This window comes from Capronia coronata (genome assembly GCF_000585585.1).
Source record: "Capronia coronata CBS 617.96 chromosome Unknown acBCG-supercont1.1, whole genome shotgun sequence".
In the NCBI taxonomy this organism is placed as follows: domain Eukaryota; kingdom Fungi; phylum Ascomycota; class Eurotiomycetes; order Chaetothyriales; family Herpotrichiellaceae; genus Capronia; species Capronia coronata.
In genome coordinates this window covers 2334919-2362381 of record NW_006912893.1, presented here as the reverse complement: position 1 = coordinate 2362381, position 27463 = coordinate 2334919, and the positions used below count along the sequence as shown (strand labels likewise).

Genomic DNA, 27463 nt, shown 5'->3' with positions numbered 1-27463 from the left:
CGATCTCGTGTTGTCGTTGACATGGCTTCCCCTCCGTCTTTCGTCGAGGAGGAGACCCCAATAAAGTGTTCTTGGTTTGGTGTGTGCCACAGTGCCAGACTGCCAATGAAGAAACGAGGTTGATGTTGCAACATAACTTACAAGGATGTCGATGTCAATGTTGGACATGTGAGATTTCCGCTCCGGATCTCAACCGAGCAGCTTCGCGATGAGCAAGGATGGCTTTCCAGACTTGATTGTCGTTCTCGATATGGGGTCTACCTTTGTCTTCGCGGTCGCCTTCGTCTTCACCTTCGTCTTCGTCTTCGTCTTCTGCTATCGCAAAGCCAATGATGCTGTGCTGGATATCTGCAGCAGACTTGGACGGCGGCATTGCCAGTGCCACCACATGATGCTTGGGTCTGTGTTTGTCCAGAAACTGCGCGGTGGCAGCCAATGGATGCGGAGTCGCTATGTGGATATGATGCTTGCCTTGATTTTGATGATGATGTTGATGAACTTGTTGATTCTGGTCATGTTGAGAACAGGAATAGGAATAGGGATTCTCTTGTGGAAAAAAGTCCCATGATGCAGAGCTGGGGTTTTGGATGGGAGACGGTGTGGATGTAATGCTGTTGTAGTTGTTGTAGTAGTATCCTGGACTTGGTTGGGGTTTGGTGGAAGTGAAAGACGCTGGAGAAGGGGGTGGCATGTCGATTCTCATTGTTTTGCTCGCTCTGGAGATGGTGGAAGATTGGGTAGAGGTGGTTGAAAGCGAGTCGGTGCTGGAGGTAGACATTTCTAATGCTGAGAGTGCCTCAATGGTAAGTCGTGTAATCCTCTTTGTGGATCAAGACCCAATGCCGAGTCCCAGGGATACTAAGATACCCTTCAGACTGGAGTTTGGAGTTTGGAGTTTCAAGACTGGGAAACTGGCGCCGCGAGATGTGATTGCCTTGAATGCTTATGCTTCGAGATTCTGATATTTCTGGGTAATCAAGAGCCTTGTGCGAGGACTGTGAACCAGACCTTGGTCGTCAATGGCCATCGAATTGAATCAGACTGGTCAGTGGTCGCTCTTGAGGATACCGATGTCCACTGCTCTCTCCAGCTGCGAAGGGGGCAGACTAGATTATTGATTGACCCGTTTGACTGCTTCACATCGAGCTCTTTTTCTTTTCTGGAGAAGATGAACTCGAGTAGATAGATGGATGAGACATACATAAAAGAAGAGCTGAGAGGTTCAAGGGGGGCTCTCGAGATGTCTTGCTTATCAACTCGCTCCTTGAACAAAGGGACCATGACAACTCCTACCGGGGTTCGACGTTTTGGGGAACGCGAGGGAAAACCCACCAGTAAAAACGCCTGTATACCACTCTTGACTTACTAAACTATCGCTCATCAATAACATTAACATGATTGTACAAGACCATGGGCCCTGAAATGATCGATTAACCAGGTTGGTGGAACGGTTTCCGAATCCAATGCAAGCGCTCGCCTGATTGCTTTGTCATGGAAAGAGAGTCGTATAGTTTGCTGCTGGTGCTAGGCTCGGGCAGTCCTGAACGTCGACTTCGACGGAGGTCGAGCTGACATGTCATGGGTGACTGACTGGATATCTGCTGACACATCATGCAGAGCCGTGCATCATCCGTGAGTAGTGTCTTTTCGGTGGGAGTGATGTCCAGGCAGGCACCTACCTTGATGACGGGGAAAGAACCCTTCTACCTCCTCCTTGCCATTGGCGTCTCATGCAGGAACCAGACAGAGGGGTGGCTAGACCTTGCTAGACCTTGGACGTCGGGGCGTAGACGAAGACGAAGACGAAGAAAGAGAGTGGATGTGAGTCTGTCTAAATGGTGAGTAATGGCTGACTCAGGATTCGATTTCCGCTTTGGGAGTTGAGATCGGTCGCTTCAACATCATTAGTCGTGTCTTTCTTGTCCGTAGACGCCGAAGAGCAGAATCCTTCATGATGACGAGGACCCCGAGATGGATTCCCGCGTGTTAAGCCAGAGTATTTGATGGAAGAGAGAAGCAAAAGTCAGTGCTGAAATGCTCAATCAATACCTGAGACCTGCTTAACCCCTATTTCAGCCAGCCTTCTCTAACCTGTGATCGGACCACGAGGCAGATGGCATTGAACATGCACAGCATGAACAAAACCGCCATGTTGCAAACGCAAACTCACATACGCCGTATGCCTCGTGCTATCTTGCTCGTCTGTGGCAAGCGGTGACTGAAGTTTGAACTGAAGGCCTATCTATCGACAGTCAACACAATGTTGGACCCAACCCAATCCATTAAGTAGAGACACGTCAGGTCAAAATCTTCCCTTCTCGCACAATGTTCCTCCCAAGGTCTCAACATCACGAGGCATCAAGTTCCGCCCTGGAGCCATGGGCCTGTCTGCCACCTTCATTGCTACTACTAGCAGGCATCTCAGGCCGGTTGTATTCTCCCGCCCCGGGAAGTTCAGGTTTCGAGTGAGTCCCTCCAACCATGTACTGCTCGTCTTGATATGTCGTCGGCCGTGGAGACGCATAGGAAGCCTTTTGATCCATGTGGCTGCGGTTGGGCACTTCTTCGTAGGCTGGACCTCCTGAATTGGCATTGACAGCATGCCTGCGCCGTCGAGCTCGGATCAGAAAGAATGCGAGCACGCCGATGAGCACGGCAGCAGCGCCGAGTCCAGCGCCCAGTCCTGCTGCGAGACCGGTGTTGCTGCCTCCACCGCCGCCACCATCACTATCACCATCACCATTGTCGCTTGACGTTGTAGCTGCACCTGCCGCTGTGTTGACGCCGGTGCCATTGGATGACCCCGTTGCTGTTGCTGTTGCTGTTGCTGTCGTTGTGGCATCCGAGCCAGTCGTCGTCTGAGCAGCCTCGGTGGCGCTGGCGGTATTGGTATCGGTAGTGGTACCCTCAGAAACCAAAGGGCTGGCGGTGAATGGAGCCGTGGTACCCGTGAAGCCAGGCCAGCTTGTGCTTCCGATGACCGTGACCGTGCTGGGTTGATCGTCTCCCAGCTTGACGGCGTCTTTCCCGCTATTGCAATCGCAGTTCGGGTCTTCAGGACAGCAATACCAATCTTGGGCACTGTCGCATTTGATCAACGGGATGGAATCGGTCGAGTCTATGAATTGTCCCCTTTGGTCAGTACGTCTTCCCGACGCAACAGAAAACGCAATGCCTGCGTGGGATGCCAGTGGTGGAGACTCCACATACTTTGAGCGAAACACCATCCGGGACATTGCTGGCTGTCCCAGGTACGATCGGTGCATGTTCCGCGATAATAGAAGGACGAATCTCCTTGCTCGATATAGCACACCCCGTCCGAGAGACATGTCCACCCGGTCCCGCAACACGGGGAATTCTCTTGATCGGGGAAACACGCTGTGTCGTCCGGAGCGATCGAGTATGGGTCATCTGGGGCGAGTGTACTGTTTTGCCAGTAGCAGGTTGCTGAAACGAGCTGTGGCAATAGGACCAACGCTGTCGAGAACAGCGAGGTCAATGGTGGTAGAGTCTGCATGATGGGAGTCTCGAGAGTCGAGAGATTCAGTGGTGCAACCAGCACCTGGGAAAAGAGGTGGTGAGCCAAGTAGACACGCCCTTGATGAGTGTGACTGGACCTTGAAGCTGTCAAGGAACAATCTCCACCCTTGAAATATGCCTGGAAGGTAGGAAGGCCTCCAGGCCAGGCCGCAGGCGAGAGGGTATGTGATCGGCAGAACCTGAATCGAGATTCGAGACTTTGGAATGGAGTGAACTCTCGTTTCAGGCGTCCTGCGTAGCCCCCAAATCTTTCTTTCCATCTGGACTGGTTGCGAGATAGTGGTAGGCCGACTCCTGGCTTGACGGTAGTATAACAATAGGCCACATCTGTCAGGGGATCGGAGCGAGTTGTGGCGGCCAAAGACCATCCATAGACGCTGATATTTCAAGCCTCAAAACTCGGCCACTTTCTTTCTGGGGTGATCCCGGCGACCCGTGCCGTCTATGACAGACGGGCTGGAATCCCCTTGCAGGAGGTGGCCTAATGGCTTTTTTTGGCAATAGAAAATCCGACCATACAGCTCGACCGATGACCTTATCGTCGACGGTCGTTCTTCTCCTCGCGTACGAATCGCGGTGTATTTGGCATCATTGATGCTGGCGATTGTCTTTCGGGGACAGTCTCAGATTTCGAAGATAGATAGACGTCCAGCCTTGTCCGGATTTTGCGCTTGAACCAGTTTGAAGATCTTTCGACCAAAGAGAGTGTAGACTTCTTCCCTCAGGCTGTCTGGGGTTCTTTGCTCTGCTCCGATTTAAGCGCCCTGCGTCCGCTTTAAGCTTACCTCGAGTGGCTGTGCTTTAACGTCGTTGCCTTGTATGTGGCTTCATCCTCACCACATGAGAAAACAATGAGTCCAGACACTGAGAACCAATAGAAACAATAGCAGGACGTGCTCATCATCAGACAGGTCGAAGACTGTTCATTTTGATAAGATGGAAAAATTCTGGTTCACCGCAGTGTGGTCGAGACATGACGAGGCTTAGCTGCTCAGGGGCTACCGAGTTCACGACTCAAATATTTGGGACCTTACTCAACCTCATAGATTGTATCCACACCTTACTGCGTTGCTACCTATAGTATGCGAGGAATAGTATCGAGACGACCAATGCCAGGCCATTCCAGGCTCGCGTTTGTGGAATAACTCTCTCACAAACAGGTTTTACCCTCATGAAAGTCATAGAAGACCCAAACTCCTTTTTGGAGTATATACCAAAGAGCTTTTCACGCTCCACATTAAAACCCGAGTGATATCCCTGCCCAAAGGCCCTGTAAGACTTGCTCAAAACAACAATCAAGAGCCGATCGACCATGTTCAAGAAACCCACAAACTCCACAAATGTTGAGACATATACCAGAGCGCCGTGGTACTTCGTCGCACAGATCCCTTGGTCTGTCCTGGCACCTTTTCTAGCAGTATCGAAGAAAGCAATAACAAAATCCCAAATTCGTAGACTTTCGTGGCATGGTATCATAGTCGTAATCAAAGCCTCCCTCAGTAAACTCCGAACCCTGCTCCCAAGCTGAACAGCAGAGATCATCAGATCTACACAGGATAGGAGTTGATAACAGATGGGAGACATCTTCAGAAATTTGAGAGCCGGCCTCGACCCTCCACCAACCGATACAGAACTCGCTCTGCCTCATTCATGAGGCCGCCTAGAAGATGCCCGATCTTGTTGACCCGGACCATCTCCAGCAACCCATGAATCTGTCCAAACACTCGGGCATCCAGACGGAGTAGATGGTCAGGTGTTTCGACATTGGTGCGCTGCAAATACTCGCGCATCGAGTAGGTCGCCTCATGGAGATCGAGAAGTGTCGGAAGTGTCGAAGGCAGGCTCCGACTTGAGCTGGAACTTCGAGAGGATAGGTGGGAATTCGCCTCGCTCACGCTCGTCGATCCTGCGCCAGATACCTGACCACCCATGGTTTCCAGCATCACCGAAGCGGTCAGTCCGTACGCCCAGCACACAAGGACAGCCAGATATAGTCCCCAGGGCTCGTGAAGCATGTGGGTATCAAGGAATGAAACAGCCAGGTCGGTGTTGGCTGAATCAGAAACAATGAATTGGGCACGGCTCCGGATCAGCTGGGTCGCGTGCCATAAAGAAATTCGACTCTCGCGGTTAGCGTCGATCCATGCTCGGAGGTTGCGCTTTGCCGTCTGGAACTCCGCCTCGCTCTCTAGCTTCTTGCCCAAAACCCAAGACTCACCGCTCACCACGAGCAGTTGCCGGATCGGCGTGTGTCTGGCCATCTCATGTAGGTGGTAGTTGAATGCCAGCCGGGCAGCAGAATCACCGGGTAGTTGGTCCTTTTGTGGTAGAAACTGGCCATAAGACAGCTCTGGATTCGTTGCCACGCCGACTTGGACCTGAAAGAAGTCATGAGGCCAATCGGCTGGAAAATCAGCCGCATTGCCAGTATTCGGCTGCTTAGACATGTCGTTCTTGGAGGCCGCTTCCAGCCAGGTCTCGATTGGACTGGTCTCCCAGAGTTCCCGTGGGCAAGGAAGGGGGACCTTGTATCGGAGATCCAGGCTTGGACGTCGGGGCCGCTCGTGCTGGACGATCGTGGCGGGCTGCTCGAAGAGAGTGACCTGCTGAAGGTCCAAGACAGTCGATGCCTGCAGGATGCGCCGCCGTGTTTCGTGCTCGAGCCAGAATTTGTGCGCACGGGTGACATCGTCGGCCGTTCTGTCTTTCGGTAGGGTTCGAAAAACGGCCAAAGCATCCGTAGCGAGAGTCCGCCGAGCTTGATCGAGACTTGCAAACAGCGAGCGAAACCTGGCCGACATGTCCACCTCGACTCGTCTGGCGCAATACTTGCTGAGAACTTCGAGCAGGAAGACGGTCTGTAAGTCAGCCAACCTTGACCGACTGGTGATACTATGTCTCCTCCTTAAGAGCTTGGTTGCAATCTCCAAGAGTGTGAGAGAATATAACTTTGCATCCGGTCTGTCGTCGTACTGCGATCCAATGGCTGCCATGGCGCTTGCCAGGAGTGGGCTCGGTTTTGTTGGGAGGAACGTCGGTCGGTGGACAACGGGAAAGTGGGGATGGAAGTATTGCCAGTAGTAGTCTAGACAATGCCACCTTATAGTGTCTGGTAGTCCGGTTGAGGCATCTCGGGGCAAAAGTCCAGGGGCATGGGATAGTTCTCGTCGAATGACGGACCATTCGTATCCATCCAGGTCGGAGAGGGGTATTGGTAGGGAAGAGTCTGCGGGAGACTGATCAGCCTCAGTACACATGCCAAACCAATGAAAAGGGGGGCATACAGGAAAATACACAGCTTCATCAAGCATGTTGGATGGGAGCATACTGGGAGGCGGCGCGGAAGACGGGACCCAGGGACTTGGTATATTCCCTCCAATCAAGGGGGACGCGCCGTTGGTATCAAAGGCTGCAATAGATGACGAGGATGAAATGCTCTGACGGTTGCGGTATCGACCGTAGTAGTCTGAAACGGGAGATTGGCTGCTTTCGGGCGTGTAGAAAATGGATTCATCAGATGAGTTGAAGCCTGGGACAAAGTGCATTGCTTGTCGGCCAAAGCCGTTGAACGCCGGTGTTCCCAAACTGTAGCGGTAGTCCCCTTGGGGGTTGACCAGGGAACCGATCGAAAGACCCCCAGAAGATGGGTTGGGAGTACTCCGGCCGGCTTGGGGACTGGTCATGGGTGGGGCTGGATGGACCGAGGAGGGCATTTCTGAAGGGACTGATCTCTGCGAAAATTCACTCATGGTTGCTGCCGAAGCATCAGTTGCGCTTTCGAGGTCACTACACCGGTGTCAGTGTCAGGAACTGTCCAACCTCGCACAACGTCGTCGCTGAATACTCACTGTTTTTCCTGGTGCCGCTGAAGAAGATCCACACGGTGGAATGCCTTGTGACAACCAGGACGAGTACAAGGGAACATTGCCTCGGGATTGTGGTTGAGCTCGTGCCTCCTGTGGAAGAGAGTTAGAGAGTGCATTTCAATACAAGCCGCGTGCACAACTAACCGTCTGTGCTCTGCGCGGGTAAAGACCTGATCGCAACGTTAGTAACGCATTCCTATCCCGCGATCTCCAGACCTACCTTTCCGCAGCCAGGAAATTCGCAAGCATGAACTCGCTTCCCCTTCTTTGCCTTGCTAATGCGCCCACTAGGCGTGCAAGTGGGAGGTCCCTCGAAGGGGATGGACGAAGTTCGCATGGTGGAAGTGCTTTCGCGACGGGATATGGAATCTGGAGTACGAACCCCAGGTGAGAGTGGGGAGTCGGGTATTATAGGTGAACGCAAGGCATCCGTGTCTTGAGCAGGCGACAGGGCTGAAGAGGCAGCTCGTATGTCCTCTCTTGGCTGGTGACGACGGCCTCTAGCTGAAGAATATGAAAGGAAGGTGTCGGTCTCGTAGGTGGGTAGTATGGGCGAAGATGCTTCAGCGACGCCCGGCGGTCGAGTAGTCTGGGAACGCTTCTTTGGGGCCATGATGGGATGAGGGTCTTGTATAGAAGATATAACTCTATACAGACCAGCCGGAAGGCCTGTGCCAAATGTTTCACGGTGGAGTCGCTGCAATGCTTGGTGGCCTCCGCCCCCTACTGAGCCTCAAGGCAAGATTAAGCTTGTTTGAGCAACTGGAGACTCTGGCATGGGGTTGAGAATGGGAAGTGTGGTGATGAGGGAAATGACGACTTTGAGGGTGGAAGAAGGGGAAGGCTAGGAGACTAGAGACGTTCCGGCATCCATTGGCAGGGCTGAGTATTCGACAGTGGGAGGCCGGAGGCACGTGGCGGGGCGAAGAACAAAAAGCGTCCTTGTACAACGGCGCCGAAGTTATTCTTGTCTACAACTTGATGGAGAAGGGTGAATAAACACAATACGCAGCTCCATCATGGGTTTATTGAAATGGGACGCTCACGCAGGAGCCAGGGTGAAATTGGATCCCCTGGAGCATCTCGCGTAATGGAGTTGACGGAGGTCCAGGGCCGGCGCTGGGTCAGCGAATAAGAATGAGGCGGCTGTGTCGACGACATCGAGGCTTTTTGGGCCAAGCATGGCTGGTTCGAATCAAAATATAGTGTCTGCCAACCGTCTGGTCAAGGCACGGCGGAGAGATAATTGGACAAGTCATGAAATCTCGGTCGACTGGTGCTTACGGAGGGGCGGGTGCCGTATGCCGTATGCTATACTGTAGTAGTGGACTTTGGAGCGACCATTTCCACGCGGGTCTTTGATGTCGTGAGCAGAGCAGATCACGACTCCGCAAGCCCAGTGGATTGTGGTTATGGGTAGGACGGACACTAACATACTTGGGACGGGTGGACAGGCTGCCTTGTGAAGAGTTGTCCCACCATTCAGACGACGATTAAGCCGACGCCCTCGTGAGATGGTGTGTTTCTCTGGGTGTTGAAGTCGACCAGGTTTGGGACACTCGAGCATCGCCGGTACCTTGAAGCTGCACTGCGTTTGGCCATGAGGCCCCGGTTGGCCTTGAGCAGCAGCCAAGGGTGTCTGTGGCATCTTGGTCGTGTCTTTTCTGGGATGGCTTGAGAGGAATGACCCTGATAGGGGAGTGCGGCGCAGACCGAATAGACTATTACGGGAGCTTGTACCAATCAGGTATGGTTGATGCTATTTGAGGATAAGGTTATACCTTAAACAGTTAAGCATGAAACCAATACTGCCCAAACACATACCAAGCCTCCTCCGCCCGCTAAGGCTCTTTTTAGACTAAATACCTTAAACTTGGCCCTAACTTTGTATAGACGGGTACAAAGTAGTAGAGGAGTCTGCCTTACCTGAGCACTAACTACAGGGGCGACACACTGGCAGACAGGTACGTAATAAGTCCTTCATCTTTCTGACCCTCCAGAGTCGAAGACGATCGCAAGCCTCGAGCTCCTCTGGTCCGTTGCATTGCTGACCCCCGCCGCCTCGGTCAGCCTATCTCAATGTCTCTTCTTCGGGTCCAGTCACACCACCCAGCAGGCTGTCTTCGCAGAGGCCATCATAGTTCTGTGAGTGGTCAAACAAATGTATGGATCTAGTGCCGAAATAGTATAATCGCTGTTCCGCGACATATACTAGAATCAGCCACCAGGAGTGCCGTCACAGATTGCAATCATCATCAGCGATACCTACTACTGGCAGAGACAATGCACAAGAAACAGGCAGCACGGTCAGATCCTCCGTCCTCGTACTACCCAGGGTCCAACGTCCAGGGCCCAGATCGAGGTACATCGTCGTGAAGTCGATGGTTGATACAGACAAGACGTCGTCTCAGGCAGCAAGTCGCGCTCCTTCATGCCTTGCCAAAATCTGAAACCTACCATGCCACGACAAGTCGACTTGAAGGACCCTGCAATAGCAAGTGGATGCCTGTAAGGTGCTTGTTCCGTGTGCCGCATTGGCTGAAATGATGCAGCAATCATACTGGCCTGGGGTGCAAACGCTGATGCTCGAATCCTTCCGACGATTCGAACTAATCACGGAATCCACTTCATTCATCATTATCCATTCTTCACCCCTGGATCCCGGTAGCACTTGCGCAGATCAGGGTTGCCAGGGTCGAAGTTCTGCTTGCCCTCTGCCAGCCTCTCATGTCGGCTGACCCTGCTACCTCTTTGGAACAAGTGTGTATGCTGTGGCCACGTATACTAATCGGTTCTTTTGTACCAAACACGCCACTAGTGGTCGGCTCCATATATCGTCGGCTCGAACACTTCTTACCTGAAAGGAAAATTGATTCTACCGTTATAAAGTTCGGGGAGATTGCAACCCTACAAAAGCTCCAGCTGGAACCTTGTACGGGCCTTTCCGTTGAGACTTTAGGCATCGACTCTCAAACATGATGGCAACGCCAGCTCCTGCCGACTTTCTTCTTACAGGACAAAGGACAGAAAGGAACGACCCACCTCATCTCCTACGGCTATCATTATGCCTGGTCGATCGAGACTGCATAACCCCATACATAGCATGATGAAGCCCCCTCGCCCCGGCTTTTTCTGCCTGTTATGTTGAACCACAGTCCAGCACAACCGATATTCTACGTAAGCGAAGAACCCTAAACTATGATTACAATGTTGTTACTTTCCTTCTGAGAATCGCCTCATCTTGCTACTCATTTGACATTTATTAAGTTGCCCCTATTCCCTGCATAAAGGAAAAGGAAAATTCACGACAACACTTCCTCAATCTTAGCCTGCCCAATAATCTAATCAAACCCTCTCTCTACTGTTTACCATCCAGCCGGGAAACCTTGTTCTTCCAGAACCCGCACGGAACAGATGGGGAGCGGGGGGCATTTCTCAGCACCATCACCTCCCGCTTTGTTTCACGCTATCTGCCTTACAAGCAACGCCTTCCTCGCCTCCAGTGTTTCATATCGCGCCTCGCAGCCTTAGCGGGCAGTTTCATCCCGAACGCCTTGTTGCTTTGGACTTCTTGTATCGCAAGCCACAGTCCACTCTGCCCGGTCCTGACTACCCGTCCTGCAGATCCTTTCTGAACATCGCTCTTAGAAGTCGATGCTCGCTCCGGAACGTCCCGTCCAATTGGCCATGAGAAGAAGGAAGAGTGAGATGGGGGAAGGTAATCAGGTTGGGCAGTACAAATGCTCTGTTTCATACCCCTGCATACACGCCTGCATACCTACCTATACAAATCCGCAAAGTTATGCTCTCCTATGTCTGCCCCCGACGCCGTCCGCAGGAGTGATCACTGACCTCCCGGTTTGATTTCGATCTATTTATTCCGAGACGTGACAGACAGCAATCGATGCCTGAGGCACTGCGCAAGAGGCGTGATCGACCAGTGATTCGGCCGGTGCTGCTGCTGCTGCTGTTGTTGTCTGGTCCTCGTGTACTTTGAAACAGTGAGTACAGTGTTCGATTGGGTGTGCTAGAGAGAAAAGCTGCGGGATGGGGCTGGACTCTGGAGGTGATTCTGACGAGCATACCTCCGATACACTCATGATCTACGAAACACATACGGGTGTATATGTGAGGTAGACTTCGGCTGTTGATCACTCCCGACGTATACGAGGTATGTATCATTGTGACATAAAATATGAGTCGACAAATGCACAAATGGACATTATGGTGGTTTCTCTTGACATCCTGTTATGGACTCCCATTGAAAGATTAAAGGTGCCATGCCCAGGTCAAGGGTCAAAGGTGCCCATGTGAAGCCAACTCCGCCTATGTAAAAGCTTTCTCCTTCGTATATACAAATATATGTGTGCAACTTGAATGGAGCAAACACGCAAACCACGCTAATGGACAAGTCAATCTAGGTCCGCCATGCCGCTTCCACCTCGCGGTGCCGCCATCGGCCTTCCAAATCAAGGTTGTGAATGAATCCCGATATGTTCCAGAACTTGTGTCCGCCATCACAAGCATACTCCTAGATGGAAGTGAACAGGTCTGCAAGAGTCTGCTCGGACAACCTTTCACATGCATTGCCTGGCGTAACGATGTATGTCTGTGTGGACAACCCCAACGGCAAGCCACAAACGCAGCCTGCCTCAAACATCTACCCCCGGTTCAGGGAGAGGGTCAAGTTTAAAGTCTTTCCTCCGCAAACCGTCGAGAGCCACTTTGCCGTACGCAGTCAGATCTGGTTTTCCGGAAGGCTCGGTGACGGCAGTGAAGAAGCGCGGCTTGAACTCGGTGTTAAGTTCCTTGCGTTTGGCGGCCTTGTCACGCTGTCCTTGCTCAAGTTCCTGCTTGATACGCGTGGCGTCCGAATAGCGCTTCTCGTTGATGGCAACGGTCACGTCCTTCCAAAATAACCGCGACTCGTTCGGCAGTTGGTCGGGGGTGGGCGGGCATGCCTTAGGCACCGGCATCAGCGGTTGCACGTCGATCAACAGCTGCTTCTCCGAGGTCGGCTGGAGATTCGGCCTCTCTTTGACTGCTGCACTATTAGGAATCGTGTAGAAGATTTGGTCCTGCCAGCAGCCTTCGATCTTGGCGAGGATGTCTCGGTCAGGGACATCTTTGACCCGCGTGTATTTGTCGTCGTCGGGATTGTAGCGGAAGATCACCCCGTGGACCCGATTCTGAGCCTTGCCGAACCAGCTCTCCTCTACATAGGTCAGAAGGCACTTCAGTCTGGTCTTGGGGCATGTCACAAAGCACGTGTCTGCCACGGAGATATACAGCGATCCTCTCAGCAGTCCACCCAGCGATGCTGCAGGGTGCACAAGCTGGTATTCTTCATTGTCCCGTTTGGTCAATGTGATGAAGATTCCGCGATTGTACATGCCGGGAACCACCCGCACGGAGGTGCCTGTGAAGCGAGCAGAAATTTGGTCGTAACCTCGAGCATGGATGCCTCGCTCAGGACAATCATACCAATAGGCAGACACTGGTGGATGGTGGGATGTTTGTTCCGTCAAGAATGATATCCGTACAGGCTCATCGTTACCTGTTGGTTGTTGGGGGTCGACAGGCGGCTGCGGCGGTGCCTTGGATGGGTTCAATATCGGAGGTGCCGGGGCACTGACTTCCCAATTGCACTACATAGGGAATTGCTGGTCAGTTAGGTCCTATTACAAGATCCTTGGGGACGGAGGAAGAGGCCTAAACCCACCCTGAAGAACTCCCCCAATGTCGAATTGTATGGTTTGCAAGGCTTCCCCTTGACATATTTCTGCACCATGTCTCAGTATGATATCCATTCCAACGAAACTTCCAGAGTGACGCACCAAGTCCTTTGTGAACCAGAACCTGAGCACTTCCAGCATTCGGCCAAGGTCATCGTCTGAGGTTCCGATACTATGCACCTATCAGTAAGGGTTGCGGGACCAGAATCATCCGACTTCATCTCTCCTCACCTTGCGAATGTCTCCGGTCTGTCGAGATAATGCCAGTATTCTAGATTTTCGTAAGCCGCGAGCCCATCAATCTTGTCCAACATCCGCTGCCTACCTAGATTGGGTATAGGTTCTAGTAGCTGAGAGGGTAAGGAGAATCGAACATTGGCGATATCCGACACACCGATAAACCTGCCATTTCAGCATATATCAGTCTATGTCGATTCAATCTTCCAGCAGCTCTGCCCAAGTCTTCCACATATAGCCCGATCTCTTATCGGCGTGACATACTTTTTCAGCAAGCTTAAGAACGTCCTTAGCTTGGATGATTCATCTTGCAACTGATTATCCGGCGGGGCGATGGACGGAGTGGCAGAAGCAGACTGGGTGGGAGAGGGCGGTCTCGAGCTCGGTACCGAGGTAGCAGGTGTTGCAAAGGGCGTGCTCGAGGCGGATGTCATGATATGGGGGTTCTTCGGTGTTGCGAGGTTGCGCAGGGAGATGTGGTGAAGGCGGGAGCCGCAGGAACTCGGCCTGGAGTTGGGAGAGAGTGGTTGATGGAGATGAAGTGGCAGTGCAAGCTGGGTGATTGTGGACGTGAGGGAAGGATATTCAGACAAGATCCTCTGCAATGGGCCAGGCAACGAAAAAGGATGCAAGATTGCTCAAGGTATCCAACCAGAAGCAGGAGGCTGTGATCGTGGCCGTACGTATCAGTCGGTAGCATCGGTATCAGTATCAGTATCAGTATCAGTAATAATGCGGGATGGGACGAAGACTCCAACCACTGATAAATGATGATGATAATGACGTGGACCCCGTGAGCTGTGAACACTGCACGCACTTGAAGTGGCTGTATTCACTCACCCCAAGCCATCTCCGCAACAGGAGGAAGAGCATCTACTAATAACATACATGTAGCAATGTTACCATCGGTGCCTTGACAAGCTCTTTAGCTGCCTGGATAGTACTACATACCTAACTAAAGGTAGTACTGCAGCAGTAGTAGGTTCTAGTAGAATTGTGGCTGCCCTTTCAGTGGCGCTGCCATACCCCGTGGTGTTCAAGTTGATGACTATTAGTATGAGTGCACCTACTAGCCAGAGTACTTTACTCGGTAAATAGGGACTTGAGGTATCTGCACTCCAGGCCTGCCCGCCCGCATTCAATTCATATTCTCATCCTTTCAAACCCTTCCATATTCTACCTTCCATTAGTGCCCTCAGGGCCAAATAGATGCCAGCGATCAACGCTGCTCGAAGTGCGCCCTTGGACGCACTTCCCGACCCCAACGTGATCAGATACCACAAGAGTCCGATCTTCTGCCTCCCGTCTCGGTCGAAATCTGGTTTCAGAATCCCCATCGCGCGATACTGCTTGAGCTTGCTGGTGCCATCGAAAGGCGGATACCTGACCGCCAGTAACTTCTCCATCCAGTTGGGCGTCTTGGTGATGGATCGACGATGCGTGAAGCAGTCGAAAGACGCTTTTCCACGATACGCGCCAGTACCCGAGTCCCCCACCCCGCCAAAGGCAAGAGTCGGGATCACACCATGGAAGAAGCCATCATTGATGCTGGCGCCGCCGGACCGGGTCTCCGCAAGTACCCTGTCAGTCTCAGCCTTGGATCCAAAAGCATAAACTCCCAACGGCGTTGCGTGAGTCTCGTTGGCGATGCTGATAGCTTGGTCCAGGTTATCCACAGGTAGGACAGGGATGAGTGGCCCAAAAGACTCCTCCACAATCAGAGGGTCTTTAGGATCCGAGACTTCAATGACAGTGGGCTCGATGAACAGCTGGTCAGCATCCATTGTGCCCCCAGCCACTATTTTTCCCGAAGTAGAGTCCAGCATCTTCTTGATCCGGTTGAATGCTCGGAGATTGACAATCCTGGAATAGTCGGGGCTCTGTTTGGCGCCGCTGGGGAAAAACTCCTTCATGGCGGCCTTGAGCTCCGTGATCAAGGTGGGAGCCACTTCCTTGTCAACCAAGATGTAATTTTGACTGATACACACCTGACCTGCATTCATTGTCTTGGCCCATAACAGCCGCCGAGCAGCCAATTGCACATCCGCCTTCTTGGTTACGATAGCAGGGTTCTTCCCACCAAGTTCCAGGGCAACCGGGGTCAGGTTCTTTGCCGCCGCCTGCGCAACTATTTTCGCCGTGTTCACAGATCCGGTAAAGAAGATCTTATCCCAGTTCTGCTCCAGCAGGGCCGAGGTCTCTGGTATGCCACCTTGAACACACGCATAACATTCGGGATCGAGAGCCTTTTCCATGATCAATTGCATCATGGCGGCGCAGTTTGGGCATTGCTCAGATGGCTTCAAAACGACAGTGTTTCCCGCAGCAATGGCTCCAATCATAGGTCCAAAGGCTAGATTGATGGGGAAGTTGAAGGCGCTGCAAAGACAGTCAGCGACAGTGACAGCCCAAGACATTTCGAAAGCCTTACCCAATGACGAGGACCACCCCTAATGGATCTTTTCGTATCCGGGGACTCACGAATTTGTGAGTCCATGCCATGTCTTCCGGCTTCTCATCCTTCATCCATCTCTCTAGGTTCTGGGTCATAAAGCATATATCGTTCTTCACCCACTCGATCTCGGAGACCATCGCTTCAAAGATGCCCTTGCCCAAGTCTCGTTTGCATGCTTCCAAGAGTTCTTCTTCATGATCAGCAATTGCCCAGTACAACTTGCGCAACTGTCGGAGTCGGAAGGCTGCAGGGCGAGTCTTTTGAGAGAAGAATGAGCTCCGAAGGCGGGAGACAATTGAAGGGATCTGTTCGACCGGCGTCGTGCTGAACTCGGGCAATTGGACGGCAGTCATATTGAGACGTTGAGGAGGCGTGTAGTGCCTCTCGGTGAAGTGTTGGATAACAGCAGGCGAGTTTGAAGGTTCTAAAGGAAAGACCAGCGTGCTCTCTGTTAGGCAGACGTAAGATGATGTCGGATGTTACTGGTGTCGTCAGGCAGCGTTGTCAGCCCGTCGGAGGAATGAGAAACCGTATTACTAGTAGGTCAGAAGGTAGACAGCGATGTGCCTCGGTTCAATATCCAGCCAACAACAACAAGCATAACAACAACATCTCTGGATGAAATTAGGAAATCAAGAGTCGAGGCACTGATTGCATTCGCGGAGAGATAGGGTCGAGTTCGGAGTTGTGGTCATCATCTGCGGGCAACCTCCTTGCAGGTGGAGGCGATTGCCTTCCGCTTGTCCCCCCATCGATCAACGGTTGAATGCGGATAGCGATCTCAAACACCTTCAAGACATCAGTTTCATCTTCCTTGACGGATCTCGCGGAGTTCACGTCTGTCCCAGTTGTAGGCTCCAGTATATGTAGTATTAGTAGTGGTAGGAATCCTGTGTACCTTGGCCCCGAACTCGCTCTTTACGTATTGCAGTAGTAGTGAGATGCGTATGTTTCCGCGTGATGCGCTTTTTGTACATTCTCCTCATGACGATATGATGGCCCATCTGGCCCATCTGGCCCCCTCTTAACCACACCCTCCAGCCTGCTCTTTCAGCATCTCTTCCCACGTCTCAACAGTCTTCTTCTCGATCTATCATTCTAGTCGTCGTATATCTTTGAACACACAATCTTTTCGTGTCAGTGGAGTTTTCGATTCCGTCGCTTTGTCCGCCTCCAATGGCACCATGGCGGTGTTTGTTGACCTTGACGACGATGACTGCGCGTCCAGCGGTCGATCGTGTGACGACGCCGGATCGACAAGGTTACCAACCCCAATTTCGGCCAGTCATGATCAGCTGAAGCCTGTGATCGAAAGAGCGTCGAGCCCGGTCGACGCGTCGAATACGGTGAAGAGTGTGCGGGTAGACGCAATGAAGGTCAATAGAGTGGCGGCCGCCTTGACATGCTATCCGTAGGCGCTGGTGACACCTGCTCAACGGCAGGGCTTTTCAGTACTAATGTAACATGTCTAGGATCGCCTTGTCCTTGGCCTCGCACCTCGACCTCAATGATTTACATGCTCTGGCAGCAACCTGCCGAAGCGTCCACACGAGCCTGACGCAGTATGCTCCTCAACTCAAGGCACATTCTTTACGATGTGTTCACGACGAGACACCAGTGCTGGCAGAAGCACTTGCTATGACAGAAAGAGAAGAACCACGCATGGAGGTGTCGCTCTATGGTGATGCTCTCACAACCGCGTCGGCAGCGTGGCAGCCGCACGCTCAGATGGAGGATGCCATGAGGCCCTTCGCAGGCTCCGCACCCGAAGGCCTTTATTCCTCGGTTGGCGCAACCAGCAAGATCAGCTCCTGTGCTCGCGATCTGGTGGCTCCTTGTCGCCGATGCGGAACAGTGGTCTGCCGCAACTGCGCGGCCAAGTCTCCCAGCAATGCCAGGTTGAAAGACCGACATCGACGATTGTGCAATACGTGCTTGGATGCTCCACTGGAGGCACATTTGCGCCCGCTTGTTCTCCCTACTGAGTCGACCGATGGCGTCTTGGTCTCCAGTGCCAGTTCGGTTAAATCGGAGCGCTCGTACTCGGATCATTCTACCTCCAGCTCAGGATCTGGCATTGAGGATCGCGAGCGCAGACAGGAGTATCCGCGTACTTTCACCTCGGCGGCGTTTCTGCGCGGCCCTTGCACGTGCGAGTCCCGTGGCGTGTTTTTGTGTGTTCCATGTGGCCAGAACCTTGGATCGGCAGACACCACCTATAAACGGGTTTGGACCTGGCGGTCTCGCTACTCTACTCATATCGGGGGTGGGTTGGGCACGGGTCTGGGGGTTGGCAACCAAGGTCAGAAATGTGGACGTGGCAAAGATTGTCTCGCGACTGGGGGCAAAGCTGTGTGCTGGCTTGAGATTGACTGTACGGAAGGGCATTCTCACGACTTCCATCGGGTAACCGATGGGAGTGAGCTGAGCAGGATGAGCACGCCCGACTACACGAGCAATAAGCCGGGGTATTTTCAGCAGGAGGTTGAGGGCATAGGTGGCATCGTCAAGAAAAAGGCCAAGAAGCGGGTCAAGGTCGGGGCGACGGTGTGGGAATATGAAGATGAACGGGAAAGTGGCAAGTATCTGGAACGGGAGGCCAAGGGCGCAGTGCGGAGCTGGTGTGGTTGGTGTGGACGAGTATGCCTGGGACAAAAAGATCGGGAGAATCCATGCCTGAACCTGGATTCAATAGTTACCTAGGTACGTATCAGGATCGATGGGCAAAATCTGATCCTAGAAGTACCTATTCCGGTTGTCGCCTTGAAGAGTAGTGTGTCGATGATACGGCATACAATATGAATCGCGATGCAAACAGATCTACAACAGTGGATTATGCTATGTTTGTCCATATATCTCTTGGTCCCCGCCACCGGCATGGCAGGTTCCGGCAACGCTCCAGAGATCGATCTCAGGACGGCACCGGGAACATACCTTAGGTACCTGTAGTGTTGGATGCGGTGTGGCATCGACTTGACGGAGAGCGGCTTGCGGGGTTTCGGTTGATGGTTGGTTGTTGATGCGAGATGGGCAGATGGCGAGATGGTTCCTTGCAGCTGTCGGACGCGGAGGCGGATCGCGACATGCGGGAAGGGAAGTTAAAGGGCGAGCCGCCGCCGGGCTTGCGGGGAGTCAGATCTGGCTGGGGTTCGTTCGGGGTGAAGACGGTCAGATTTATCGGTCGGATGGGTGAGTGTTCCAAGGCTTGATCAGGCTCCTTAGGCCCAATCGCAGCCTAGAAGCAGGGAGTAGCCGTGACGACCTGTTGGTGGTTAGCGATTTGGGTTAGGGAGTGCCTAAGAGACGAGATAACCCCGGCACGCACCAAAATGACACCCAATTATGGAGCGGCGACCGGTCGAAGAGGGGCTGAAGTTCGGGTGACACAGCATACGGCCGGACACCGACACCTAATATGGCATCTATTACAAGGCTGATGAGGCTATGAACATTGAAGTACCTACTCGCGTCTGTACCTCAAGGAATGATCGAACCAAGATTACAGCAAATAGAATACTTACCTGGTAGGTACCTAGGCTGTGGGAGGATAGTAAAGCACGCCTGGTAAGCCATGTTATGTACCTAAGTCACCACCACCGCTACTATCGTGTACCTGTAAGGAGAAGAACTATCAATACTGAAAGTAAATATTGCCTGGGATTCATTCAGTTGAGATTCCAACACGGACTCCGATCAGCTGCCCTTGAAGCGGTGCGATTTCCAGATTCGCATATCGCTCCTTGCACTGCAGGGTTCGGTCAGTGGTCACCGCGACGGGAGCTGGTTGTTTGCTGGCTGCGCCAAAGCCCAAGAGTCTAGCCTCCCTAGCCTGTCGCTTGGGTGCCACGAGCCCCAGTTGAAGCCGGGAGACTTGTAGATTGAGTGAAGCCCAGATGCCACAGCCCGCCTACTCTACACGTAGCCTATAGGAGAACCCCTGTCCTTGCCTCTCTCCCCTGCCGTGGTCATGGGCAAGGGCATGGGCGTGGGGCGAGTGTTTATGAACCGTGCAAACCTGTGCCACCTCTCAAAGATTTGGGCTCTCATCCTAATGTAAGGTATTCGTCGTTCCCGACTCGAACATTCGAGGGCCACAGGGTCAGGAGGGCGCAGTAACAATCAAATACAACCACACAATCAATGTGCATCATGACCTGAGTTCAATCAATGCACACTCAATTTGGCAGGCTGTTTGTTTCATTGACCGTGTCCGCCTGACCTTTCAGCGCTCTTTATTCCCTGCCTATCTGGTACCTTAGCTAGTAGTAACTAGGTAGGTATTGTGATAGTCCCCGATCACTGCTCAGGTACTTCGTTGTCGCAGCTGTTGCTTCGTACCGAGTTACTACCTCTCTAAGGAGCAACTCAAGTAGTAATAGTAGGGAGGTAGTTACTAACTGCAGTGCCTTACTGCTGACCTGGACCTGCAGAGCACTTGCAGAGTTATCAGAGTTATACTACATCCTTACTACTAGTAGACTTGTTTCCTTGTCGGCAGCCGCGTTTTCTTCTCGCACTTCTTATCCACTCTCCTTCCAACGCTCAACCATTGACACCCCACGGCCTCCTCTCAATCACTCACTCTCCGTCCTAGTAGTCAATCAATCGCATTGCTACTGCTTCAGACCATTCTCTTAGATTCACCTACGATCGACACACCGACACACCGCAATTCTACAACCTACCCACCACTTCTTCTCCCTTCGCTCACCTACGCCGTACCCAACTACATCCCTAGGTACCTAGTACTAGTACCTACCTAACTGCGTACCTGATCTCGTTACCTGCCGCTCCTCCCTCGTCTCAGCCTGCCTTCTCACTCCCGCGCTTACTACCTATCGGTCAACCCACGTTGGTCAGCTCCGTACCTAGAGTCGCGTGCTCAAAATCTCACACTCTCTCGACGACAGCGATATTTCCTTTTTTCCAGCTCGTATTTGAGCTTTGTCTCGTGCCACAGTCCAGGGTGCCACTGCTTATCACCGGCAGTTTAACTCTAAAGCCGCAGTGAGAAGCTGTCAGTGGCAGTTCAAATCTTTCAGGCGGGTCCGCAACGACATCATCGCCTCCCCTGTCATTTTATTATCTCTCCCACGCTACGTACTATCCAGAGTAGCCCCGTCACGGACTCCCGGTTGTCACCAGCTTCGACACTCGTTTGACGACTGCGCAGTCTGAACAGACCTCCTTGATCTCTCCCTCACTTGGTCGCCACGTTATCTGTTCCTCCTGGGATACCGTCTACATCTAAAGTCTCTCTGTCGGTCATGAGCGTGCCAAATGGACACAACCGCCGCCGCAGCTCATCCTTGGACCGTCGCGATCCTTATTCCTCCCCCTCTGTCTATTATGATGAGGAGGCAGTGAGGCGTCAGCTGTTGGGGGCGCGCAACCGAGCTGTTTCTTCTGTACGTACTGCTGCTCGCTGTCTGTATGTCTCGTCCGGTGTTGAGTGCTAACCATTTCTTAGTACATCAAACCCGCGCGTGAGAGCCTTCCAGGTTACAAGGGCAACTATCCTGCCCGTCGAACCAGCCATGGTGCGTTTCTTTCCACCTCAAAAGAGTCAAAGGATTTCGACTGACACCGAAACCCGCAGACGAACAGTACCAGCAACATCAGGAACTCATAGTTGACGTTGACCGCACCTTGAAAGATCTGATTGAGAGAGAGGACATTGATGGAAATCAACAGATCACCATTGAAGACAATGGTCCCAAGGTAAGGGCATCGGCTAGTTGCACCACACAAAGACTTGGCTAACCGCACGTAGCACATCAGTTTGGGTACTCTGGCTTCAGCGGGGTATCGGTCAGCCGAAGTCCGAGGAAATTACATGATCAGCAACCTGCTGCAGGAGCTGACATTGGCACAAGATCTGGGCAAGAAGGTGGTAAAGATACATCGTTCTCGGCTCAGTGAGAACCCAGTCGACCGCTTATCTCGTCGGATCAGGGATGAATTCTGGACCAACCTGACTCGGTGTCTAGACGCAGACACCATCGAAAAGGCTGGACGTGACCCCAAAGATTGGACAGATGATCCCCGCCCTCGCATCTACATACCACGTGGCTGCCCGGAGCAGCACGAGTACTACACCAAGGTTGCCCAGGATCGTCCCGAGATCAGATTGGATGTCCGCTGGCTGCCCGAGGGTCCTATCACCGCCCAGTACGTCCGCAGCCTTAACGACGCTCCCGGAATTCTGGCTTTGGCAATGAAGAAAGTGGTCATCAATGGCCAGGAAACGCTCAAAGGCGAGCCCTTTGTCGTGCCTGGCGGACGGTTCAACGAGCTGTATGGGTGGGATAGCTATATGGAGTCGATTGGGTTACTCCAGAACGACCGGGTTGATTTGGCGCGGTCGATGGTCACCCACTTCTGCTTCTGTATCCAGCATTACGGCAAGATCTTGAACGCGAACCGCTCCTACTATCTTACCCGATCTCAACCGCCGTTCTTGACGGACATGGCACTCAAGGTCTATGACAAGATCAAGCACGAGCCTGGTGCCCTCGATTTCCTGCGGACAGCCATCTTGGCAGCGATCAAAGAATATTACGATGTGTGGATGTCGGCTCCTCGATACGACCCTGCCACGGGTTTGTCTCGCTACCGTCCGGATGGTGCCGGTGTGCCGCCGGAAACGGAAGCCTCCCACTTCGTCCACATCATCACGCCTTATGCCAAGAAACGCGGCATGACCTTTGACGAGTTTGTCAAGGCTTACAACTCGGAAGAAATCAAGGAGCCAGAGCTGGACGAGTATTTCCTGCACGATCGTGCCGTGCGCGAGTCGGGCCACGACACTTCATATCGACTGGAAGGCTGTGCGGCCAATTTGGCCACCATTGACCTGAATTCACTGCTGTACAAGTATGAAATCGACATATCTTGGTGCATCCGGCAATATTTCAAAGATCGATTGCCCATTCCTCCCGAGTTTCGTTCGGAGGCCAATCGTAAGGAAGGATACGAAACATCCGCTCCATGGGATCGACGAGCCCGGTTGCGCAAGGCTCGCATTGACAAATACATGTGGAACGAGGCCAAAGGTATGTACTTTGACTACGACACCGTCCACAAGAAGCGTACCTCGTACGAGAGCGCCACCACTTTCTGGGCCATGTGGGCCGGATGTGCATCGCCACGACAGGCTGCCGCATTGGTGCTGAATGCTCTCCCCAAATTCGAGTGCTTTGGAGGACTGGTGTCAGGAACCGAGGCGTCTCGTGGAGAGGTCGGCCTGGATCGCCCCAATCGACAGTGGGACTATCCCTTTGGCTGGGCTCCTCAGCAGATGCTCGCTTGGGGTGGGCTGATCAAATACGGATATATCGAAGATGCCCAGCGTCTCGCCTATCGGTGGTTGTACATGGTGACCAAGGCCTTCGTCGATTTCAACGGTGTGGTTGTGGAGAAGTATAATGTCACCCGTGAACTTGACCCGCACAAGGTGGAGGCGGAGTACGGCAACCAGGGAGCGGATTTCAAAGGCGTGCCGCGGGAAGGGTAAGTTCTGACATTTTCCTTTTTTTTGATACGCGGAGCCGGTGCTGACAGATGGCAACAGATTTGGCTGGGTCAATGCCAGTTATGTGTACGGCCTCTCCTTCATCCCCATGCACATGAAACGAGCATTGGGCACCCTTACCCCGTACGATACGTTTGCCAAAGCAACTGAAATCAAATTGGGCACGTTTGACGACACTATTGAGGAAGGTTCAGACGAATCACGACCAGACTCGGCAGATGAGGGGGAAGCAGTCATCAGCTCGAGCGCTGAGGAGTGATCTGTCCACGACCCGTTTCTGGAGACATGATAGTGGAGGAGGCTTGCCATTCAATTAGGCAGTACCGGTTTGCGGTTTGGCGGGGTTGATGATTTTGCGCGCTCTGCAGGCGCTACATCTTCCGTCTGGTTGGATGCGGGTTCTCGCAATGGGATCTTGAGTGAAAGAAAGAAAGACAGAAAGACAGAATGGCGCTCGGAGTATCCTTCAGTGAGCACTGCGTGGTTTCAGAGCTTGCAGTCATCTTCAGCATCGCATGCATGGATGGGCGTTACGAATCCTCATATTTCAATGAGGCAAGGCCATAGACAGGGATTCCTGTTGGGGTGTACATACGTACCTTGGTTTTGCGGTTAGCCTTTTCATCGTTATTGTTAGAGTCACCCGAGCCATTACCAGCAGACCGTGACAATCATCTTTATCAAAACCATGTTTACCTCGGTATCGATCCGCCGCGCTACACAAGCAAGGGGCCGCTCAGTAGGCGAAGGTGAAGACGATGGCGTCGGCGTCGGCGTCGGCGTCGTAGGCTGGCAACGGTACCGGACATTTCACAGTGGGTGATGGATTGACCAGGGCCCGGTTCATTTTCGCGCAAGGTTGTTTGTTGTACTAGTATGTTATTGCAATGAGCATGTCATCGATATAGACGACAACGAGCATCGGTGGCTTCCGAAGGCAGCGCCTGATATTCCCGACGTCCCGTCACGTGACACGTGCCGAGGCAAATGCGGAGATCGATTCTGGGGCAAATGTCACGATGCATTCTGTGAACACGAACAACGGAACCATTATTGCACATCAAAGATGAAGAGGAGGAAGGGAAGACATGAAGAGTCAACCATGGATCAGACAATGCAAGATATCAACTCGACCACCTCCTGCCAGACGGGGAGGAGTTTACCTTCTGCGAGCCATATTTTCAACACGTTCCCTCACAACCACTACTTCATTTTGATTGAACCATGATTACTGCGGGCGAACGGAGAGAGGTCGATCTGGCGTCATTACTATCACACCAGTGGAGCACATGTCGCTGTCGGCGAGTCCTGCTCCTGTAGCCTCGCTTCCATCGCCCTCCCCCGCAAAGCCGAGCCTCCACCGAGGAACATACGAGTTTCGAACCACCCTCGCATTTTATGGGCAAACAGCCCTTCCCGTCAAAGACCCGCTTGGGCATTTGTCTCATCCTTCTCGTTCAGTTCGGCTTCTTCCCCAGGCTTGCCATTCGATGACCAATCCCTGTTCGCCGCTCTTCCTCCCCGACTCCCTTTAGTTCCTCTCCCGCCCTTGACCCGGGTCCAGTACGGTCGAGTCCAAGCTTGGCCAGAACCGGAGGATATCGATGAAGCAGTGCTCTAGGGCCGTGCTCGTGTCATACCTCTCAGCTCATTGGAGATGGACAGGGAGAGCCATGTGCAGCCAATCCAGCGCTCGGCCAGTTCGCCTCTGGCCTGGTGGTCATTATTACTTGAACTCTGGCGCATGCTCCTCTTTCCACTTTTCTCTGATGACTGTCTTGTTCCTCGGTCCACGGTCAATCGGGTCCAGTTTCTTCGCCAGCTCTTCGCTCCTGTCGTTGTCATCGTAGCGTCTCGCAACGAAGTCACAGTCTCTGCTATATATATTAAAGACCCCTCCGCCCGCATTGTATGACGTCTGTCGTGAACAAGGTCATCGACGCCTTCAAGATGACTTCGATTGAACAAGAAGATCAGCAATACCTGCAAGATGTGGAAGCGGTCAAGAAGTGGTGGTCGGACTCCCGATGGAGATATACCAGACGGCCCTACACAGCCGAGCAGATTGTCCAGAAACGAGGCACCATCAAGATCGACTACCCAAGCAATGTTCAGGCCAAGAAGCTGTGGAAGTTGATTGAGAACCGATATGCTGTATGATCTATAGAGTTGCCCTGATACATTATGGCAAGCTGACTCTGTGCTCTCAGACCAAAACTGCCTCGACAACGTACGGATGTCTCGAGCCCACCATGCTCACCCAGATGAACAAGTATCTCGACACCGTTTACGTCTCTGGCTGGCAATGTTCCTCTACCGCCTCCTCTACCGACGAGCCATCTCCCGATTTGGCCGACTATCCCATGAACACCGTGCCGAACAAGGTCAACCAATTGTTTATGGCCCAACTGTTCCATGACCGCAAGCAAAGGGAAGAACGTCTCACTACTCCCAAAGAGAAGCGAGCCTCCGTCGCCAATGTTGACTACCTACGACCCATCATTGCTGACGCTGACACTGGTCACGGGGGACTGACTGCGGTGATGAAACTTACCAAGCTGTTCGTCGAGAGGGGCGCCGCCGGGATCCATATTGAGGACCAGGCTCCAGGAACAAAGAAGTGTGGACACATGGCCGGAAAGGTGCTGGTGCCTGTTTCGGAACACATCAACCGTCTCGTAGCCATCCGTGCTCAAGCCGACATCATGGGCGTGGATTTGTTGGCGGTCGCTCGAACCGACGCTGAGGCGGCCACCTTGATCACCACCACCATCGACCATCGAGATCACGCTTACATCCTCGGTTCCACCAATGCCAACCTCCAACCCCTCAACGATCTCATGTTCGCCGCCGAACAGGCCGGCAAGAACGGTGAACAGCTACAAGCCATCGAAGACAACTGGACGCAACAGGCCGGACTGAAACTGTTTGACGACGCCGTGATCGACGCCATCAACGCCGGCGTGCACGTCGACAAAGCCTCCTTGGTGGCCAAATACAAAGGTGCCTCCAAGGGGAGATCCAACAACGAATGCCGTGCCATCGCCCGCGGTCTCACGGGCACGGATATCTTCTGGGACTGGGACGCCCCGAGGACGCGCGAAGGCTACTACCGGCTCTCCGGCGGCTGCCAATGCGCCATCAACCGCGCCATCGCGTATGCTCCGTACGCCGACATGATCTGGATGGAAAGCAAGCTGCCTGATTACGCCCAAGCGCAGGAATTCGCCGAGGGTGTTCATGCCGTTTGGCCCGAACAGAAGTGAGTTGATCCAAACCCGCCTTTTTCGTTTCCCTTTTCTGTTCCCATCGTATCTGGTTCCTGCGTCTGGTCTGTGTGAACCAGATATGGATATGGTTATGGTTATGTTATGACTACGACTATGAGTTTACGTTTGAGATGTTATGAGTTATCCGAAGGCTGACAAATGAACGCTCTAGACTCGCCTACAACCTCTCCCCATCCTTCAACTGGAAGGCCGCCATGTCCGCCAACGACCAGGAAACATATATCCAGCGCCTCGGCGAGTTGGGCTACTGCTGGCAGTTCATCACGCTGGCCGGTCTCCATTCGACCGCCTTGATCTCCGATACCTTTGCCAAACAATTTGCCAAGCGCGGCATGCGTGCCTACGGCGAGTTGATCCAGGAGCCGGAGATGGCAGCCAAGATCGACGTCGTCACGCATCAGAAGTGGTCGGGTGCCAATTATGTCGATGGGTTGCTGAAGATGGTGCAGGGCGGCGTTAGTAGTACCGCTGCCATGGGCAAGGGGGTGACTGAGGACCAGTTTCATTGAAGAGGTTGTGTGTAGAAAGGAAAACGGCGAAAGGAGAGTAAAAGAGGCAAGAAGGGAGGAGGGCCAGAAGAAGAAAAAGCACGACAGGATGATGATCATGATGGGCCAAGTTGAGAGATGTCGATTGTTGGCTAGGCCACCGGGGAAGAAAGAAGAAAGCAGACTGACTACTATGTTTCGTGGGCTTCTGTCAAGTACAAAAAGGATCTCCGAGGATAGTGGTGCCATATGAATGACTGAGTCTTTCCTATCCGAGAAGAGAAGCATGAAGTGGCTTGAAGCGGAATGAATCAAATT

General features: G+C 52.8%; 7 protein-coding genes across 7 annotated transcripts; 3 read left to right on the top strand and 4 right to left on the bottom strand.

Moving 5' to 3' along the window:
- Nucleotides 1-2348: 2348 nt before the first annotated feature.
- On the bottom strand, nt 2349-3517 carry A1O1_00831 (uncharacterized protein; the record flags this gene model as incomplete). The annotated part of the gene is made up of 2 exons (XM_007721747.1): nt 2349-3118; nt 3211-3517. The coding sequence occupies 2 exons, from the start codon at nt 3515-3517 to the stop codon at nt 2349-2351; spliced, it is 1077 nt and encodes a 358-aa protein (XP_007719937.1).
- A 1609-nt stretch (nt 3518-5126) lies between these two features.
- A1O1_00830 (uncharacterized protein) lies at nt 5127-8019 on the bottom strand (the record flags this gene model as incomplete). Its single annotated transcript, XM_007721746.1, has 4 exons — nt 5127-7326; nt 7389-7496; nt 7551-7576; nt 7627-8019. The coding sequence occupies 4 exons, from the start codon at nt 8017-8019 to the stop codon at nt 5127-5129; spliced, it is 2727 nt and encodes a 908-aa protein (XP_007719936.1).
- Nucleotides 8020-12058: 4039 nt separating this feature from the next.
- Nucleotides 12059-13812, bottom strand: A1O1_00829 (uncharacterized protein; the record flags this gene model as incomplete). The annotated part of the gene is made up of 6 exons (XM_007721745.1): nt 12059-13054; nt 13129-13188; nt 13244-13313; nt 13373-13412; nt 13467-13543; nt 13643-13812. The coding sequence occupies 6 exons, from the start codon at nt 13810-13812 to the stop codon at nt 12059-12061; spliced, it is 1413 nt and encodes a 470-aa protein (XP_007719935.1).
- A 717-nt stretch (nt 13813-14529) lies between these two features.
- Nucleotides 14530-16186, bottom strand: A1O1_00828 (aldehyde dehydrogenase (NAD(P)+); the record flags this gene model as incomplete). Its single annotated transcript, XM_007721744.1, has 2 exons — nt 14530-15757; nt 15810-16186. 2 exons carry the CDS (start codon nt 16184-16186, stop codon nt 14530-14532), a joined length of 1605 nt encoding a protein of 534 aa, XP_007719934.1.
- Nucleotides 16187-17017: 831 nt separating this feature from the next.
- On the top strand, nt 17018-18536 carry A1O1_00827 (uncharacterized protein; the record flags this gene model as incomplete). The annotated part of the gene is made up of 2 exons (XM_007721743.1): nt 17018-17244; nt 17306-18536. 2 exons carry the CDS (start codon nt 17018-17020, stop codon nt 18534-18536), a joined length of 1458 nt encoding a protein of 485 aa, XP_007719933.1.
- A 2564-nt stretch (nt 18537-21100) lies between these two features.
- Nucleotides 21101-23626, top strand: A1O1_00826 (neutral trehalase; the record flags this gene model as incomplete). Its single annotated transcript, XM_007721742.1, has 5 exons — nt 21101-21241; nt 21304-21373; nt 21433-21554; nt 21607-23345; nt 23407-23626. The coding sequence occupies 5 exons, from the start codon at nt 21101-21103 to the stop codon at nt 23624-23626; spliced, it is 2292 nt and encodes a 763-aa protein (XP_007719932.1).
- A 1691-nt stretch (nt 23627-25317) lies between these two features.
- A1O1_00825 (isocitrate lyase) lies at nt 25318-27166 on the top strand (the record flags this gene model as incomplete). The annotated part of the gene is made up of 3 exons (XM_007721741.1): nt 25318-25521; nt 25578-26629; nt 26809-27166. The coding sequence occupies 3 exons, from the start codon at nt 25318-25320 to the stop codon at nt 27164-27166; spliced, it is 1614 nt and encodes a 537-aa protein (XP_007719931.1).
- Nucleotides 27167-27463: the final 297 nt, after the last annotated feature.